General features: G+C 49.1%; 1 protein-coding gene across 1 annotated transcript; it reads left to right on the forward strand.

Annotated features, from left to right (window-relative positions):
* Positions 1–12,533: 12,533 nt before the first annotated feature.
* LOC129823612 (chemokine XC receptor 1-like) lies at positions 12,534–18,991 on the forward strand. Its single transcript, XM_055882469.1, has 5 exons — positions 12,534–12,617; positions 14,678–14,867; positions 16,198–16,355; positions 17,498–17,776; positions 18,125–18,991. Exons 1-5 carry the CDS (start codon positions 12,615–12,617, stop codon positions 18,641–18,643), a joined length of 1,149 nt encoding a protein of 382 aa, XP_055738444.1. The 5' UTR covers positions 12,534–12,614; the 3' UTR covers positions 18,644–18,991.
* Positions 18,992–19,311: the final 320 nt, after the last annotated feature.

Here is a 19,311-nt window from a genome sequence, read left to right on the forward strand (position 1 = left end):
AGTCTGAGGTTGTGTTGGTGGTGCTCCTCCAGTCTGAGGTTCTGTTGGTGCTGCTCCTCCAGTCTGAGGTTGTGTTGGTGCTGTTCCTCCAGTCTGAGGTTGTGTTGGTGCTGCTCCTCCAGTCTGAGGTTCTGTTGGTGCTGCTCCTCCAGTCTGAGGTTCTGTTGGTGCTGCTCCTCCAGTCTGAGGTTGTGTTGGTGCTGCTCCTCCAGTCTGAGGTTCTGTTGGTGCTGCTCCTCCAGTCTGAGGTTGTGTTGGTGCTGTTCCTCCAGTCTGAGGTTCTGTTGGTGCTGCTCCTCCAGTCTGAGGTTCTGTTGGTGCTGCTCCTCCAGTCTGAGGTTCTGTTGGTGCTGCTCCTCCAGTCTGAGGTTCTGTTGGTGCTGCTCCTCCAGTCTGAGGTTGTGTTGGTGCTGTTCCTCCAGTCTGAGGTTGTGTTGGTGCTGCTCCTCCAGTCTGAGGTTCTGTTGGTGCTGCTCCTCCAGTCTGAGGTTCTGTTGGTGCTGCTCCTCCAGTCTGAGGTTCTGTTGGTGCTGCTCCTCCAGTCTGAGGTTCTGTTGGTGCTGCTCCTCCAGTCTGAGGTTGTGTTGGTGGTGCTCCTCCAGTCTGAGGTTCTGCTCCTCCAGTCTGAGGTTCTGTTGGTGCTGCTCCTCCAGTCTGAGGTTCTGTTGGTGCTGCTCCTCCAGTCTGAGGTTCTGTTGGTGCTGCTCCTCCAGTCTGAGGTTGTGTTGGTGCTGCTCCTCCAGTCTGAGGTTGTGTTGATGCTGCTCCTCCAGTCTGAGGTTCTGTTGGTGCTGCTCCTCCAGTCTGAGGTTCTGTTGGTGCTGCTCCTCCAGTCTGAGGTTCTGTTGGTGCTGCTCCTCCAGTCTGAGGTTCTGTTGGTGCTGCTCCTCCAGTCTGAGGTTGTGTTGGTGCTGCTCCTCCAGTCTGAGGTTCTGTTGGTGCTGCTCCTCCAGTCTGAGGTTGTGTTGGTGCTGCTCCTCCAGTCTGAGGTTCTGTTGGTGCTGCTCCTCCAGTCTGAGGTTTTGTTGGTACTGCTCCTCCATTGCTTGCTCCTGAACTGAGCCACCAGCTCCTCCAGAGTAATCTAGGTACGCTTGACCCCACGGTACCCAAAGCTACACGGTACCCAAAGCTACTTCTCCACCATATGTGGTAAAGCCAGTGACTGATGTGGTGTACTCCTCAATGCCATCGGAAGAATCCCGGAACATGTTCCAGTCTGTGATAGCAAAACAGTCCTGTAGTTCAGCATCTGCTTCATCTGACCACTTTTTTATAGATCGAGTCACTGGTGCTTCCTGCTTAAATTTTTGCTTGTAAGCAGGAATCAGGAGGATAGAATTATGGTCAGATTTGCCAAATGGAGGGCGAGGGAGAGCTTTGTATGGAGTAAAGGTGATCTAGAATTGTTTTTCCTATGGTTGCACATTTAACATGTGGTCCCGTGTGGCTCAGTTGGTAGAGCATGGCGCTTGCAACGCCAGGGTTGTGGGTTCAATTCCCACGGGGGGACCAGGGTTCAATTCCCACGGGGGGACTAGGATGAATATGTATGAACTTTCCAATTTGTAAGTCGCTCTGGATAAGAGCGTCTGCTAAATGACTTAAATGTAAATGTAACATGCTGATAGAAATTAAGTTTCCCTGCGTTAAAGTCCCCGGCCACTAGGAGGGCCACCTCTGGATGAGCGTTTTCCTGTTTGTGTCACGCCCTGGCCTTAGTATTCTTTGTTTCCTTTATTATTTTAGTTAGGTCAGGGTGTGACATGGGGAAGGTATGTGTTTTTGTAGTGTCTAGGGTGGTTGTATGGTTTAGGGGGTTAAGTAGAGTAGATGGGTTTGTGTTTAGTGTAGAGGTCTAGCTGTGTCTATGGTTGCCTGAATGGTTCTCAATCAGAGACAGATGTCATTAATTGTCTCTGATTGGGAGCCATATTTAAGACAGCCATAGGCACTAGGTTAATGTGGGTAATTGTCTATGTTGAACGTTTGTAGCTTGTGTGTGCACTTACGTTTGTAGCTTCACGGTCGTTTGTTGTTTTGTTTTGTAAAAGTGTTTGTTTCGTGTTTCGTCATCTTTAATAAAAGAAGCTGTCTTCATATCCCGCTTATTATGACGATCGTGACAGTTTGCTTATGGCAAATTATATATGCTTATTATATACAGCGGTATGAGTGCGGTTTTAGTGCCAGCATAGTGCCAGTTTGTGGTAACAGTATAACTTTACGTCGTCCCCTCGCCCCGACCCGGGCGCGAACCAGGGACCTTCTGCACACATCAACAACGGTCGCCCACGAAGCATCGTTACCCATCGCTCCACAAAGGCCACGGCTGCTACAAAAAATACAGATGAAAACTCTCTAGGTAGATAGTGTGGTCTACAGCTTATCATGAGATACTCTACCTCAGGCGGGCAAAACCTCGAGACTTCCTTAGATATCGTGCACCAGCTGTTGTTTACATATATGCATAAGCCCCCGCACCGTGTCTTACCAGAGGCTGCTGTTCTGTCCTGCTGATACAGTGTATAACCTGCCACCCCTTGTCTTACCAGAGGCTGATGTCCTGCTGATACAGTGTATAACCTGCCACCCCTTGTCTTACCAGAGGCTGCTGTCCTGCTGATACAGTGTATAACCTGCCACCCCTTGTCTTACCAGAGGCTGATGTCCTGCTGATACAGTGTATAACCTGCCACCCCTTGTCTTACCAGAGGCTGCTGTCCTGCTGATACAGTGTATAACCTGCCACCCCTTGTCTTACCAGAGGCTGCTGTTCTGTCCTGCTGATACAGTGTATAACCTGCCACCCCTTGTCTTACCAGAGGCTGCTGTCCTGCTGATACAGTGTATAACCTGCCACCCCTTGTCTTACCAGAGGCTGCTGTCCTGCCGATACAGTGTATAACCTGCCACCCCTTGTCTTACCAGAGGCTGCTGTTCTACCCTGCTGATACAGTGTATAACCTGCCACCCCTTGTCTTACCAGAGGCTGCTGTTCTATCCTGCTGATACAGTGTATAACCTGCCACCCCTTGTCTTACCAGAGGCTGCTGTTCTACCCTGCTGATACAGTGTATAACCTGCCACCCCTTGTCTTACCAGAGGCTGCTGTTCTATCCTGCTGATACAGTGTATAACCTGCCACCCCTTGTCTTACCAGAGGCTGCTGTTCTATCTGATACAGTGTATAACCTGCCACCCCTTGTCTTACCAGAGGCTGCTGTTCTATCTGATACAGTGTATAACCTGCCACCCCTTGTCTTACCAGAGGCTGCTGTCCTGCTGATACAGTGTATAACCTGCCACCCCTTGTCTTACCAGAGGCTGCTGTTCTATCTGATACAGTGTATAACCTGCCACCCCTTGTCTTACCAGAGGCTGCTGTTCTATCTGATACAGTGTATAACCTGCCACCCCTTGTCTTACCAGAGGCTGCTGTCCTGCTGATACAGTGTATAACCTGCCACCCCTTGTCTTACCAGAGGCTGCTGTTCTATCCTGCTGATACAGTGTATAACCTGCCACCCCTTGTCTTACCAGAGGCTGCTGTTCTATCTGATACAGTGTATAACCTGCGACCCCTTGTCTTACCAGAGGCTGCTGTTCTATCCTGCTGATACAGTGTATAACCTGCCACCCCTTGTCTTACCAGAGGCTGCTGTCCTGCTGATACAGTGTATAACCTGCCACCCCGTGTCTTACCAGAGGCTGCTGTCCTGTCCTGCTGATACAGTGTATAACCTGCCACCCCTTGTCTTACCAGAGGCTGCTGTCCTGCTGATACAGTGTATAACCTGCCACCCCTTGTCTTACCAGAGGCTGCTGTCCTGCTGATACAGTGTATAACCTGCCACCCCTTGTCTTACCAGAGGCTGCTGTTCTATCCTGCTGATACAGTGTATAACCTGCCACCCCTTGTCTTACCAGAGGCTGCTGTTCTATCTGATACAGTGTATAACCTGCCACCCCTTGTCTTACCAGAGGCTGCTGTTCTGCTGATACAGTGTATAACCTGCCACCCCTTGTCTTACCAGAGGCTGCTGTCCTGCTGATACAGTGTATAACCTGCCACCCCTTGTCTTACCAGAGGCTGCTGTCCTGCTGATACAGTGTATAACCTGCCACCCCTTGTCTTACCAGAGGCTGCTGTCCTGCTGATACAGTGTATAACCTGCCACCCCTTGTCTTACCAGAGGCTGCTGTCCTGCTGATACAGTGTATAACCTGCCACCCCTTGTCTTACCAGAGGCTGCTGTTCTATCCTGCTGATACAGTGTATAACCTGCCACCCCTTGTCTTACCAGAGGCTGCTGTCCTGCTGATACAGTGTATAACCTGCCACCCCTTGTCTTACCAGAGGCTGCTGTTCTATCCTGCTGATACAGTGTATAACCTGCCACCCCTTGTCTTACCAGAGGCTGCTGTTCTGTCCTGCTGATACAGTGTATAACCTGCCACCCCTTGTCTTACCAGAGGCTGCTGTCCTGCTGATACAGTGTATAACCTGCCACCCCTTGTCTTACCAGAGGCTGCTGTTCTATCCTGCTGATACAGTGTATAACCTGCCACCCCTTGTCTTACCAGAGGCTGCTGTCCTGCTGATACAGTGTATAACCTGCCACCCCTTGTCTTACCAGAGGCTGCTGTCCTGCTGATACAGTGTATAACCTGCCACCCCTTGTCTTACCAGAGGCTGCTGTCCTGCTGATACAGTGTATAACCTGCCACCCCTTGTCTTACCAGAGGCTGCTGTCCTGCTGATACAGTGTATAACCTGCCACCCCTTGTCTTACCAGAGGCTGCTGTCCTGCTGATACAGTGTATAACCTGCCACCCCTTGTCTTACCAGAGGCTGCTGTCCTGTCCTGCTGATACAGTGTATAACCTGCCACCCCTTGTCTTACCAGAGGCTGCTGTCCTGCTGATACAGTGTATAACCTGCCACCCCTTGTCTTACCAGAGGCTGCTGTCCTGCTGATACAGTGTATAACCTGCCACCCCTTGTCTTACCAGAGGCTGCTGTTCTATCTGATACAGTGTATAACCAGCCACCCCTTGTCTTACCAGAGGCTGCTGTTCTGTCCTGCTGATACAGTGTATAACCTGCCACCCCTTGTCTTACCAGAGGCTGCTGTTCTACCCTGCTGATACAGTGTATAACCTGCCACCCCTTGTATTACCAGAGGCTGCTGTTCTATCTGATACAGTGTATAACCTGCCACCCCTTGTCTTACCAGAGGCTGCTGTCCTGCTGATACAGTGTATAACCTGCCACCCCTTGTCTTACCAGAGGCTGCTGTTCTATCCTGCTGATACAGTGTATAACCTGCCACCCCTTGTCATACCAGAGGCTGCTGTTCTATCCTGCTGATACAGTGTATAACCTGCCACCCCTTGTCTTACCAGAGGCTGCTGTCCTGCTGATACAGTGTATAACCTGCCACCCCTTGTCTTACCAGAGGCTGCTGTTCTATCCTGCTGATACAGTGTATAACCTGCCACCCCTTGTCTTACCAGAGGCTGCTGTCCTGCTGATACAGTGTATAACCTGCCACCCCTTGTCTTACCAGAGGCTGCTGTTCTATCCTGCTGATACAGTGTATAACCTGCCACCCCTTGTCTTACCAGAGGCTGCTGTCCTGCTGATACAGTGTATAACCTGCCACCCCTTGTCTTACCAGAGGCTGCTGTTCTATCTGATACAGTGTATAACCTGCCACCCCTTGTCTTACCAGAGGCTGCTGTCCTGCTGATACAGTGTATAACCTGCCACCCCTTGTCTTACCAGAGGCTGCTGTTCTATCCTGCTGATACAGTGTATAACCTGCCACCCCTTGTCTTACCAGAGGCTGCTGTCCTGCTGATACAGTGTATAACCTGCCACCCCTTGTCTTACCAGAGGCTGCTGTTCTATCCTGCTGATACAGTGTATAACCAGCCACCCCTTGTCTTACCAGAGGCTGCTGTTCTATCCTGCTGATACAGTGTATAACCTGCCACCCCTTGTCTTACCAGAGGCTGCTGTTCTACCCTGCTGATACAGTGTATAACCTGCCACCCCTTGTATTACCAGAGGCTGCTGTTCTATCTGATACAGTGTATAACCTGCCACCCCTTGTCTTACCAGAGGCTGCTGTCCTGCTGATACAGTGTATAACCTGCCACCCCTTGTCTTACCAGAGGCTGCTGTTCTATCCTGCTGATACAGTGTATAACCTGCCACCCCTTGTCATACCAGAGGCTGCTGTTCTATCCTGCTGATACAGTGTATAACCTGCCACCCCTTGTCTTACCAGAGGCTGCTGTCCTGCTGATACAGTGTATAACCTGCCACCCCTTGTCTTACCAGAGGCTGCTGTCCTGCTGATACAGTGTATAACCTGCCACCCCTTGTCTTACCAGAGGCTGCTGTCCTGCTGATACAGTGTATAACCTGCCACCCCTTGTCTTACCAGAGGCTGCTGTCCTGCTGATACAGTGTATAACCTGCCACCCCTTGTCTTACCAGAGGCTGCTGTTCTACCCTGCTGATACAGTGTATAACCTGTCACCCCTTGTCTTACCAGAGGCTGCTGTTCTACCCTGCTGATACAGTGTATAACCTGCCACCCCTTGTCTTACCAGAGGCTGCTGTCCTGCTGATACAGTGTATAACCTGTCACCCCTTGTCTTACCAGAGGCTGCTGTTCTATCCTGCTGATACAGTGTATAACCTGCCACCCCTTGTCTTACCAGAGGCTGCTGTTCTACCCTGCTGATACAGTGTATAACCTGCCACCCCTTGTCTTACCAGAGGCTGCTGTCCTGCTGATACAGTGTATAACCTGTCACCCCTTGTCTTACCAGAGGCTGCTGTTCTATCCTGCTGATACAGTGTATAACCTGCCACCCCTTGTCTTACCAGAGGCTGCTGTTCTACCCTGCTGATACAGTGTATAACCTGCCACCCCTTGTCTTACCAGAGGCTGCTGTTCTATCTGATACAGTGTATAACCTGCCACCCCTTGTCTTACCAGAGGCTGCTGTCCTGCTGATACAGTGTATAACCTGCCACCCCTTGTCTTACCAGAGGCTGCTGTCCTGCTGATACAGTGTATAACCTGCCACCCCTTGTATTACCAGAGGCTGCTGTTCTATCTGATACAGTGTATAACCTGCCACCCCTTGTCTTACCAGAGGCTGCTGTTCTGTCCTGCTGATACAGTGTATAACCTGCCACCCCTTGTCTTACCAGAGGCTGCTGTTCTATCCTGCTGATACAGTGTATAACCTGCCACCCCTTGTCTTACCAGAGGCTGCTGTTCTGTCCTGCTGATACAGTGTATAACCTGCCACCCCTTGTCTTACCAGAGGCTGCTGTTCTGCTGATACAGTGTATAACCTGCCACCCCTTGTCTTACCAGAGGCTGCTGTCCTGTCCTGCTGATACAGTGTATAACCTGCCACCCCTTGTCTTACCAGAGGCTGCTGTTCTATCCTGCTGATACAGTGTATAACCTGCCACCCCTTGTCTTACCAGAGGCTGCTGTCCTGTCCTGCTGATACAGTGTATAACCTGCCACCCCTTGTCTTACCAGAGGCTGCTGTTCTACCCTGCTGATACAGTGTATAACCTGCCACCCCTTGTCTTACCAGAGGCTGCTGTCCTGCTGATACAGTGTATAACCTGCGACCCCTTGTCTTACCAGAGGCTGCTGTTCTATCCTGCTGATACAGTGTATAACCTGCCACCCCTAGTCTTACCAGAGGCTGCTGTCCTGCTGATACAGTATATAACCTGCCACCCCTTGTCTTACCAGAGACTGCTGTTCTATCCTGCTGATACAGTGTAAGCTCCTTTCCTGAGGACGGCTCACCTCTCACAGTTCTGGGTGACTTTAACCTCCCCATGTCTACCTTTGACTCATTCCTCTCTGCCTCCTTCTTTCCACTCCTCTCCTCTTTTGACCTCACCCTCTCACCTTCCCCCCCTACTCACAAGGCAGGCAATACGCTTGACCTCATCTTCACTAGATGCTGTTCTTCCACTAACCTCATTGCAACTCCCCTCCAAGTCTCCGACCACTACCTTGTATCCTTCTCCCTCTCGCTCTCATCCAACACTTCCCACACTGCCCCTACTCGGATGGTATCGCGCCGTCCCAACCTCCGCTCTCTCTCCCCCGCTACTCTCTCCTCTTCCATCCTATCATCTCTTCCCTCTGCCCAAACCTTCTCCAACCTATCTCCTGATTCTGCCTCCTCAACCCTCCTCTCCTCCCTTTCTGCATCCTTTGACTCTCTATGTCCCCTATCCTCCAGGCCGGCTCGGTCCTCCCCTCCCGCTCCGTGGCTCGACGACTCATTGCGAGCTCACAGAACAGGGCTCCGGGCAGCCGAGCGGAAATGGAGGAAAACTCGCCTCCCTGCGGACCTGGCATCCCTCCTGACTCCCTCCTCTCTACATTTTCCTCTTCTGTCTCTGCTGCTAAAGCCACTTTCTACCACTCTAAATTCCAAGCATCTGCCTCTAACCCTAGGAAGCTCTTTGCCACCTTCTCCTCCCTCCTGAATCCTCCTCCCCCTCCCCCCCCCTCCTCCCTCTCTGCAGACGACTTCGTCAACCATTTTGAAAAGAAGGTCGACGACATCCGATCCTCGTTCGCTAAGTCAAACGACACCGCTGGTTCTGCTCACACTGCCCAACCCTGTGCTTTGACCTCTTTCTCCCCTCTCTCTCCAGATGAAATCTCGCGTCTTGTGACGGCCGGCCGCCCAACAACCTGCCCGCTTGACCCTATCCCCTCCTCTCTTCTCCAGACCATTTCCGGAGACCTTCTACCTTACCTCACCTCGCTCATCAACTCATCCTTGACCGCTGGCTACGTCCCTTCCGTCTTCAAGAGAGCGAGAGTTGCACCCCTTCTGAAAAAACCTACACTCGATCCCTCCGATGTCAACAACTACAGACCAGTATCCCTTCTTTCTTTTCTCTCCAAAACTCTTGAACGTGCCGTCCTTGGCCAGCTCTCCTGCTATCTCTCCCAGAATGACCTTCTTGATCCAAATCAGTCAGGTTTCAAGACTAGTCACTCAACTGAGACTGCTCTTCTCTGTATCACGGAGGCGCTCCGCACTGCTAAAGCTAACTCTCTCTCCTCTGCTCTCATCCTTCTAGACCTATCGGCTGCCTTCGATACTGTGAACCATCAGATCCTCCTCTCCACCCTCTCCGAGTTGGGCATCTCCGGCGCGGCCCACGCTTGGATTGCGTCCTACCTGACAGGTCGCTCCTACCAGGTGGCGTGGCGAGAATCTGTCTCCTCACCACGCGCTCTCACCACTGGTGTCCCCCAGGGCTCTGTTCTAGGCCCTCTCCTATTCTCGCTATACACCAAGTCACTTGGCTCTGTCATAACCTCACATGGTCTCTCCTATCATTGCTATGCAGACGACACACAATTAATCTTCTCCTTTCCCCCTTCTGATGACCAGGTGGCGAATCGCATCTCCGCATGTCTGGCAGACATATCAGTGTGGATGACGGATCACCACCTCAAGCTGAACCTCGGCAAGACGGAGCTGCTCTTCCTCCCGGGGAAGGACTGTCCGTTCCATGATCTCGCCATCACGGTTGACAACTCCATTGTGTCCTCCTCCCAGAGCGCTAAGAACCTTGGCGTGATCCTGGACAACACCCTGTCGTTCTCCACCAACATCAAGGCGGTGGCCCGTTCCTGTAGGTTCATGCTCTACAACATCCGCAGAGTACGACCCTGCCTCACACAGGAAGCGGCGCAGGTCCTAATCCAGGCACTTGTCATCTCCCGTCTGGATTACTGCAACTCGCTGCTGGCTGGGCTCCCTGCCTGTGCCATTAAACCCCTACAACTCATCCAGAACGCCGCAGCCCGTCTGGTGTTCAACCTTCCCAAGTTCTCTCACGTCACCCCGCTCCTCCGCTCTCTCCACTGGCTTCCAGTTGAAGCTCGCATCCGCTACAAGACCATGGTGCTTGCCTACGGAGCTGTGAGGGGAACGGCACCTCAGTACCTTCAGGCTCTGATCAGGCCCTACACCCAAACAAGGGCACTGCGTTCATCCACCTCTGGCCTGCTCGCCTCCCTACCACTGAGGAAGTACAGTTCCCGCTCAGCCCAGTCAAAACTGTTCGCTGCTCTGGCACCCCAATGGTGGAACAAACTCCCTCACGACGCCAGGACAGCGGAGTCAATCACCACCTTCCGGAGACACCTGAAACCCCACCTCTTCAAGGAATACCTAGGATAAAGCAATCCTTCTGCCCCCCCCCCCCCCCCCCCCCCCCCTTAAAAGATCTGATGCACTATTGTAAAGTGGCTGTTCCACTGGATGTCATAAGGTGAATGCACCAATTTGTAAGTCGCTCTGGATAAGAGCGTCTGCTAAATGACTTAAATGTAAATGTAAATGTGTATAACCTGCCACCCCTTGTCTTACCAGAGGCTGCTGTCCTGCTGATACAGTGTATAACCTGCCACCCCTTGTCTTACCAGAGGCTGCTGTTCTATCCTGCTGATACAGTGTATAACCAGCCACCCCTTGTCTTACCAGAGGCTGCTGTCCTGCTGATACAGTGTATAACCTGCCACCCCTTGTCTTACCAGAGGCTGCTGTTCTATCCTGCTGATACAGTGTATAACCAGCCACCCCTTATCTTACCAGAGGCTGCTGTCCTGCTGATACAGTGTATAACCTGCCACCCCTTGTCTTACCAGAGGCTGCTGTTCTACCCTGCTGATACAGTGTATAACCTGCCACCCCTTGTCTTACCAGAGGCTGCTGTTCTATCCTGCTGATACAGTGTATAACCTGCCACCCCTTGTCTTACCAGAGGCTGCTGTTCTGTCCTGCTGATACAGTGTATAACCTGCCACCCCTTGTCTTACCAGAGGCTGCTGTTCTACCCTGCTGATACAGTGTATAACCTGCCACCCCTTGTCTTACCAGAGGCTGCTGTCCTGCTGATACAGTGTATAACCTGCCACCCCTTGTCTTACCAGAGGCTGCTGTCCTGTCGATATAGTGTATAACCTGCCACCCCTTGTCTTACCAGAGGCTGCTGTCCTGCTGATACAGTGTATAACCTGCCACCCCTTGTCTTACCAGAGGCTGCTGTCCTGCTGATACAGTGTATAACCTGCCACCCCTTGTCTTACCAGAGGCTGCTGTTCTATCCTGCTGATACAGTGTATAACCTGCCACCCCTTGTCTTACCAGAGGCTGCTGTTCTGTCCTGCTGATACAGTGTATAACCTGCCACCCCTTGTCTTACCAGAGGCTGCTGTCCTGCTGATACAGTGTATAACCTGCCACCCCTTGTCTTACCAGAGGCTGCTGTTCTATCCTGCTGATACAGTGTATAACCTGCCACCCCTTGTCTTACCAGAGGCTGCTGTTCTACCCTGCTGATACAGTGTATAACCTGCCACCCCTTGTCTTACCAGAGGCTGCTGTCCTGCTGATACAGTGTATAACCTGCCACCCCTTGTCTTACCAGAGGCTGCTGTTCTATCCTGCTGATACAGTGTATAACCTGCCACCCCTTGTCTTACCAGAGGCTGCTGTTCTACCCTGCTGATACAGTGTATAACCTGCCACCCCTTGTCTTACCAGAGGCTGCTGTCCTGCTGATACAGTGTATAACCTGCCACCCCTTGTATTACCAGAGGCTGCTGTTCTATCCTGCTGATACAGTGTATAACCTGCCACCCCTTGTCTTACCAGAGGCTGCTGTTCTACCCTGCTGATACAGTGTATAACCTGCCACCCCTTGTCTTACCAGAGGCTGCTGTCCTGCTGATACAGTGTATAACCTGCCACCCCTTGTCTTACCAGAGGCTGCTGTTCTATCCTGCTGATACAGTGTATAACCCACCAGCTGTATGTTCTTAAATGTCGTCGTTCAGACACGACTCGGTGAAACATAAGATATTACAGTTTTTAATATCCCATTGATAGGATATACGTTCTTTCAACTCGTCCCATTTATTTTCCAGCGATTGAACGTTAGCTAGCAGGACGGAAGGCAAAGGCAGATTAGCCATTCGTCGTCTGATCCTCACAAGGCACCCTGATCTTTTTCCACAAAATCTCAGTTTCCTTCTCCAGTGAATCACAGGGATCTGGGCCTGGTTGGGTGTCTGTAGTAGTATATCCCTCCAGTCCGACTCATTGAAGAAGAACTCCTCGTCCAGTTTGAGGTGAGTAATGTCAGTTCTGATGTCCAGAAGCTCTTGTCGGTCATAAGAGACGGTAGCAGCAACATTATGTACAAAACAAGTTACGAACAACGTGAAAAAACAAACAAAATACTAGATTGGTTCAGAGCCAATAAGACGACAGCCCTCCCCTCAGGCACCAAGAACGAATACTCATGCGTTAGATTAAATAATCTGTCCACTCATCCATTTTTGACTAAATGTGAAACTGATTTGAAAACGAGGAACAACACAGTCTGTCCATTTATCCATTTTTGACTAAATGTGAAACTGAGTTAAAATGAGGAACGACACGTCGTCTGTCCACGCAACCCTTGAACGGTGGTTAACAGTTTTCTCACTAACATCTTAACACTCTGAGAACCGGTTCACATGGTAGGTTGATGTTAACATTATTATCATATTATAGAGAGGCTAGAAATATGTGGTCAAATTTATCAAATCGCTGATGTACTATTTGATGCATCTCATGTCATTTCCACATCTTGGAAAGTGTCTCACACTTTGTAATAATTCCTGCGATGTAACTCTATTCTTTGTGATCTGTAGTGGCTCTCTGTCATTCTATAGTATATATCACCTCTATTCTCTGTGATCTGTAGTGGCTCTCTGTCATTCTATAGTATATATCACCTCTATTCTCTGTGATCTGTAGTGGCTCTCTGTCATTCTATAGTATATATCACCTCTATTCTCTGTGATCTGTAGTGGCTCACTGTCATTCTATAGTATATATCACCTCTATTCTCTGTGATCTGTAGTGGCTCTCTGTCATTCTATAGTATATATCACCTCTATTCTCTGTGATCTGTAGTGGCTCTCTGTCATTCTATAGTATATATCACCTCTATTCTCTGTGATCTGTAGTGGCTCTCTGTCATTCTATAGTATATATCACCTCTATTCTCTGTGATCTGTACTGTAGTGGCTCACTGTCATTCTATAGTATATATCACCTCTATTCTCTGTGATCTGTACTGTAGTGGCTCACTGTCATTCTATAGTATATATCACCTCTATTCTCTGTGATCTGTAGTGGCTCTCTGTCATTCTATAGTATATATCACCTCTATTCTCTGTGATCTGTAGTGGCTCTCTGTCATTCTATAGTATATATCACCTCTATTCTCTGTGATCTGTAGTGGCTCTCTGTCATTCTATAGTATATATCACCTCTATTCTCTGTGATCTGTAGTGGCTCTCTGTCATTCTATAGTATATATCACCTCTATTCTCTGTGATCTGTAGTGGCTCTCTGTCATTCTATAGTATATATCACCTCTATTCTCTGTGATCTGTAGTGGCTCTCTGTCATTCTATAGTATATATCACCTCTATTCTCTGTGATCTGTAGTGGCTCACTGTCATTCTATAGTATACATCACCTCTATTCTCTGTGATCTGTAGTGGCTCTCTGTCATTCTATAGTATATATCACCTCTATTCTCTGTGATCTGTAGTGGCTCTCTGTCATTCTATAGTATATATCACCTCTATTCTCTGTGATCTGTACTGGCTCACTGTCATTCTATAGTATACATCACCTCTATTCTCTGTGATCTGTAGTGGCTCTCTGTCATTCTATAGTATATATCACCTCTATTCTCTGTGATCTGTAGTGGCTCTCTGTCATTCTATAGTATATATCACCTCTATTCTCTGTGATCTGTAGTGGTTCACTGTCATTCTATAGTATATATCACCTCTATTCTCTGTGATCTGTAGTGGCTCTCTGTCATTCTATAGTATACATCACCTCTATTCTCTGTGTACTGTAGTGGCTCTCTGTCATTCTATAGTATATATCACCTCTATTCTCTGTGATCTGTAGTGGCTCTCTGTCATTCTATAGTATACATCACCTCTATTCTCTGTGATCTGTAGTGGCTCTCTGTCATTCTATAGTATATATCACCTCTATTCTCTGTGATCTGTAGTGGCTCACTGTCATTCTATAGTATATATCACCTCTATTCTCTGTGATCTGTAGTGGCTCTCTGTCATTCTATAGTATATATCACCTCTATTCTCTGTGATCTGTAGTGGCTCACTGTCATTCTATAGTATATATCACCTCTATTCTCTGTGATCTGTAGTGGCTCTCTGTCATTCTATAGTATATATCACCTCTATTCTCTGTGATCTGTAGTGGCTCTCTGTCATTCTATAGTATATATCACCTCTATTCTCTGTGATCTGTAGTGGCTCTCTGTCATTCTATAGTATATATCACCTCTATTCTCTGTGATCTGTAGTGGCTCTCTGTCATTCTATAGTATATATCACCTCTATTCTCTGTGATCTGTAGTGGCTCTCTGTCATTCTATAGTATATATCACCTCTATTCTCTGTGATCTGTAGTGGCTCTCTGTCATTCTATAGTATATATCACCTCTATTCTCTGTGATCTGTAGTGGCTCTCTGTCATTCTATAGTATACATCAGCGATGAACCTGAGTGAGTCCTGGAAGACCATGGTGAATGAGACCAGCTCTGTGAACGACAGCAGCTACACTGATGAAGACTATGGTGATAAACAATTAATCCTGCTGTGTGACGAGGTCGGAGGGTTAGAGGACGTCACGGCTGGTTGCCTCCTGGTCATCTTCCTCCTCAGTGTCACAGGTAACTTGGTTGCTTCCTGGTCATCTTCCTCCTCAGTGTCACAGGTAACTTGGTTGCTTCCTGGTCATCTTCCTCCTCAGTGTCACAGGTAACTTGGTTGCTTCCTGGTCATCTTCCTCCTCAGTGTCACAGGTAACTTGGTTGCTTCCTGGTCATCTTCCTCCTCAGTGTCACAGGTAACTTGGTTGCTTCCAGGTCATCTTCCTCCTCAGTGTCACAGGTAACTTGGTTGCTTCCTGGTCATCTTCCTCCTCAGTGTCACAGGTAACTTGGTTGCTTCCTGGCAATCTTCCTCCTCAGTGTCACAGGTAACTTGGTTGCTTCCTGGTCATCTTCCTCCTCAGTGTCACAGGTAACTTGGTTTCTTCCTGGTCATCTTCCTCCTAAGTGTCACAGGTAACTTGGTTGCTTCCTGGTCATCTTCCTCCTCAGTGTCACAGGTAACTTGGTTTCTTCCTGGTCATCTTCCTCCTCAGTGTCACAGGTAACCTGTTTGCTCTTCGTCATCAACAGTGTATTCTGTGTTGTCTAGTTAACTGTATGTTCTGTGTTGTCTAGCTAACTGTATGTTCTGTGTTGTCTAGTTAACTGTATGTTCTGTGTTGTCTAGCTAACTGTATGTTCTGTGTTGTCTAGGTAACTGTATGTTCTGTGTTGTCTAGGTAACTGTATGTTCTGTGTTGTCTAGTTAACTGTATGTTCTGTGTTGTCTAGGTAACTGTATGTTCTGTGTTGTCTAGCTAACTGTATGTTCTGTGTTGTCTAGTTAACTGTATGTTTTGTGTTGTCTAGTTAACTGTATGTTCTGTGTTGTCTAGTTAACTGTATGTTCTGTGTTGTCTAGTTAACTGTATGTTCTGTGTTGTCTAGCTAACTGTGTGTTAAGTGTTGTCTAATTAACGGTGTGTTCCACGTTGTCTAGGTAACGGTGTGTTCCGTGTTGTCCGGGTAATGAACAGTGTCCTCTGTATTGTACTGCTTCTTGACACAATGCCCGCTTAAACCGGAAGCCAGCCGCACCAATGTGTCGGAGAAAAACACTGTACACCTGGCAACCGTGTCAGTGTGTATTGCGCCCTCGACAGGAATCGCTGGAGAGCGATGGGACAAGAACATCCCTGCCAACCAAACCCTCCCCTAACCCTGACGACGCTCGGCCAATTGTGCGCCGCCCCATGGGTCTCCCGGTCGAGGCCGGCTGTGACAGAGCCTGGATCGAACCCAGGATCTCTAGTGACACAGCTAGCACAGCAAGGCAGTACCTTAGACCACTGCGTCACTCTTGAGGCCCCTGTGTTGTCTACTTAATGATATGTTTTGTGTTGTCTAGGTAACGGATTGTTGCTGGTTGCCTTGTGTCGTTATGAGGACCTAAGGAGGGTCACCAACCTGTTCATCATTAACCTGTTGATCTCTGACCTCCTATTTACCCTGACCCTGCCCTTCTGGGCCGTCTACCACCTCTCCCACTGGATGTTTGGTGACCTGGTGGGTATGACCAACCCTGACCTCTGATCTCTAACCCTAACCTCTGACATCTAACCTCTAACCCTAACCTCTGACATCTAACCTCTAACCCTAACCTCTGACTCCTAACCTCTGACATCTAACCTCTAACCCTAACCTCTGACCCTAACCTCTGACCCCTAACCCTAACCTCTAACCCTAAACTCTGACTCCTAACCCTAACCCTAACCTCTGACCCTAACCCTAACCCTAACCTCTAACACTGACCTCTGGACTCTAACCCTAACCCTAACCTCTGACCCTAACCCTATCCCTAACCTCTAACACTGACCTCTGGACTCTAACCCTAACCCTAACCTCTGACCCTAACCCTAACCTCTAACACTGACCTCTGGACTCTAACCCTAATCTCTGATCTCTAACACTAACCCCTGACTCCTAACCCTAACCGCTGACTCCTAACCATAACCTCTGACTCCTAACCCTAATCTCTAAACTCTGACATCTAACCCTGACCTCTGATCTCTAATCCTTTTCTCTGACCTCTAATCGTAACCTCAGACCTCTAATCCTAACCTCTGATCTCTAACCCTAACCTCTGACTCCTAACTCTAAACCCTAACCTCTGATCTCTAACCCTAACCTCTGACTGCTAACCCTAACCTGTAACCTCTAATCTCTAACCCTAACCTCTAATCTCTAACCCTAACCTCTAATCTCTAACCCTAACCTCTAATCTCTAACCCTAACCTCTAATCTCTAACCCTAACCTCTGATCTCTAACCCTAACCTCTGATCTCTAACCCTAACCTCTAACCTCTGACCTCTAACTCTAACCTCTAATCTCTAACCGTAACCTCTGACTGCTAACCCTAACCTCTGACTCCTAACTCTAAACTCTAACCTCTGACCCTCAACCGTAACCTCTGACCTCTAACTCTAACCCTAACCTCTGAACCCTAACCTCTGACCCCTAACCCTAACCTCTGACCCCTAATCCTAACGTCTGACCCCTAACCCTAACCTCTGACCCCAGGCCTGTAAGCTGTTGACGGGGGCATACTTCACCGGTCTCTACAGCAGTATGATGCTGCTCACCTCTAACCCTAACCTCTGACCCCTAACCCTAACCTCTGACCCCTAACCCTAACCTCTGACCCCAGGCCTGTAAGCTGTTGACGGGGGCATACTTCACCGGTCTCTACAGCAGTATGATGCTGCTGACCTCCATGACGGTGTACCGCTGTGTAACAGTCGTCGCGTCCCGCTGGACCGTCGTTCCCCGGAGACGACTGAGGTACGCAATGGCCGCCTTCACGGCATCATGGGTAGTCAGCCTGGCAGCCTCCCTCAGTGATGTCATATCCTCCCAGGTACAGGAAGAGGAAAACGGGACAAGAAAATTCACCTGTGAGATCTCACCTGGAACTACGGACGAGGAGGTGGGTTACAGTCCTGTAGAACAAAAGAGAAATGTCCTCTCACTGTTTACTGCTCCCAGTAGGGATCTCCTCTCTCTCTCTCTCTCTCTCTCTCTCTCTCTCTCTCTCTCTCTCTCTCTCTCTCTCTCTCTCTCTCTCTCTCTCTCTCTCTCTCTCTCTCTCTCTCTTTCTCTCTCTCTCTCTCTCTCTCTCTCTCCCTCTCTCTCCCTCTCTCTCCCTCTCTCTCTGTATCTCTCTCTCTCTCTCTCTCTCTCTCTCTCTCTCGCTCTCTCGCTCTCTCTCTCTCTCTTTCTGTCCTCCAGAAGCTGGATATTCATATATTACCCATCTCTCTCTGTCCCCCAACAGCTGGGCTACTACCTGCAGGTTTCCCTGCTCTTCGTCCTCCCTCTAATCATCATCATCCTCTGCTACAGTGCCATTCTCAGGACGGTCCTGGTAACTGCGACCAGGAGACGGCACCGCACAGTGCTGGTGGTCTTCTGTATCGTGGTTGCGTTCTTCGTCTGCTGGGCGCCGTACAACCTAATCGTCTTCGTCATGTCTGTCTACACACCTGTAGACTGTGGGGTCAAGCAGCTGCTGCATGTTGTGTACGTTGTGTGTCGTATTGTGGCCTACGCCCACTGCTTCCTGAACCCTGCTCTCTACATGCTGTCTCACTCCTTCAGACGACATCTCTGGTCGCTGTTGTGCTGTCTGATGGGGGAGGAGAGGGGAGGGCAGGGGGGAGGAGGGGAGAGGAGTGTGGGACACAGTACGCACCACATCACGACTAGACCAACAGGACCAGCTGTGGTGCTTCAGGGCCCCATAGACAATAACTATACAGCTACATGGACGGAGCTAAGATCGGTGCAGGAATGAACTATGGAACTTTCTCACTGACTTTCTATTGGAAAAGGTTTTTTTCCTGCCCTTTCTAATGGTTAGAAAAGGCCATGTTTAAAGCTTTGGATATGAGGAATGAGGAAGTGAGATTAGCCAAAACAAAAACATTTGAATCCCTGGATATGAATCTGTGATACACAGAATGTGAACCCTGTGTTCAGTCCAGAATGATTCTGTGAATAAGTCTATGCTATCTTCATACAATATGAAGAATATCTATGTTTCATGTAGAATATGTGAAATACTATATTATCGATGGTGGACGTAAACCTGATGCTATGTGTGGTGTGTGGTGGTATGCTAACTAAATAAAAAGATCTGTGTGCACAAGTAGCAGATGTCTTTTTTTGCCTTTGGTTTGGGTTAGGTTTAGGGTTAGACTAGACCTGTTTGGATGCTGTCTTGGGTTAGGTTTAGGGTTAGACTAGACCTGTCTGGACGCTGGCTTGGGTTAGGATTAGGGTTAGACTAGACCTGTCTGGATGCTGGCTTGGGTTAGGTTTAGATTTAGACTAGACCTGTCTGGATGCTGGCTTGGGTTAGGTTTAGGGTTAGACTAGACCTGTCTGGATGCTGGCTTGGGTTAGGTTTAGATTTAGACTAGACCTGTCTGGATGCTGGCTTGGGTTAGGTTTAGGGTTAGA

Source organism: Salvelinus fontinalis, chromosome 26 (assembly GCF_029448725.1).
Source record: "Salvelinus fontinalis isolate EN_2023a chromosome 26, ASM2944872v1, whole genome shotgun sequence".
NCBI classification, from domain to species: Eukaryota; Metazoa; Chordata; class Actinopteri; order Salmoniformes; family Salmonidae; genus Salvelinus; species Salvelinus fontinalis.